General features: G+C 48.2%; 1 protein-coding gene across 1 annotated transcript in view; it reads right to left on the bottom strand.

Annotated features, from left to right (window-relative positions):
• The window catches only part of CAPN8 (calpain 8), a 29597-nt gene extending 29483 nt beyond the window's left edge, over nt 1–114 (bottom strand). Inside the window, 1 exon segment of the mRNA XM_017730169.1 lies at nt 2–114. Within this exon segment, the coding sequence (XP_017585658.1) occupies nt 2–59 (58 nt within the window). The 5' untranslated portion in view covers nt 60–114.
• Nucleotides 115–1039: the final 925 nt, after the last annotated feature.

Genomic DNA, 1039 nt, shown 5'->3' with positions numbered 1-1039 from the left:
GACCCCGCCCGTTCTGCTGCCGCTCGTTCTTGGCATAGTCTTGCTGTGACCCTGGACATGCTGCCCACCCTCCCAGTGTGTGCTGCAGCTCTGCCTTTGCCTCCTGGGGGAGAGGAGGTGAGTATGGGCAGGCAGCCAGCTCGGGTGGAGCCAAGGACTGCCCTAAGTGCTCCAGCAGCCCTGGAGGGAGGAGGCACCAGGAGTGCAAATACGTACTGGGGAGGGGGGCGGGAGCCTCAGCCATCATGGCTGGGATTATGGACACTGCTTGCTGCTACTCCCATGGTATTTGGGTTTTTTTGCTGTCCCTTTTTAAAATACTCTTTTAGCAAGAAGCCACAGAGAACTTTTTGCAGACACACCTGTTAACAGGTGGGAAGAAACTGTGTTCATTCCGTGTGCTGAAAGTCAGGTTTAAGGATCAGTCCTTTAAAAATCCAGGTGAAGATGGTTTAGAACTCCTTTCGCCCTTCTGAGATCAGGCTCTGTGCTGTTGGAGAGCTGTGCAGCCACATAAAACCTGGAGCTGGCTATCTATTGCTACAGCTTACATGGCTGTGGTGATGCCATGGAGTTTTAAAGCTAGGGAAAAGCTGAACCCACTTCTGGCTTAAATGACGAGGTTTTTTTTAAAAAGACCCCTCTCTTTGGTACTCTCAAAGCAGTATGAATTTATAATTTAATTTATTAGCAACAAGAGATGTGAACTTGACAGAGCTAGAGCTGGCCACTTGCAGAGGGCAAGGATACGATCCAGGAGCACGTCTTAGGCCAAAAATGGGAAATTGTTTCACTAGATAGGAGGGAAGCTGATAAGTCCCACTACCCCTCTCCAGTGTCACCTTGGGCAGAAGTCACTAAAACATCATCTATAAAAACGGGGTCTTGTCTCAGCTAGTGAGAGATTACCCATCATATTTACAGTCTTCTGGTGCTGTTTCCTGCATATAAAATGTTTACAGGCTGAAAACAAAGAAAGCCTTGGGTGATAAAGGCTTTATAGACCTCAGGAAATAGTGGTTCCTGTTCTGGTAGGAGA

This window comes from Corvus brachyrhynchos, unplaced genomic scaffold (assembly GCF_000691975.1).
Source record: "Corvus brachyrhynchos isolate BGI_N302 unplaced genomic scaffold, ASM69197v1 scaffold101, whole genome shotgun sequence".
In the NCBI taxonomy this organism is placed as follows: domain Eukaryota; kingdom Metazoa; phylum Chordata; class Aves; order Passeriformes; family Corvidae; genus Corvus; species Corvus brachyrhynchos.
Note: the sequence above shows the minus strand (reverse complement) of the source record. Positions and strands in the feature narration are given on the sequence as shown.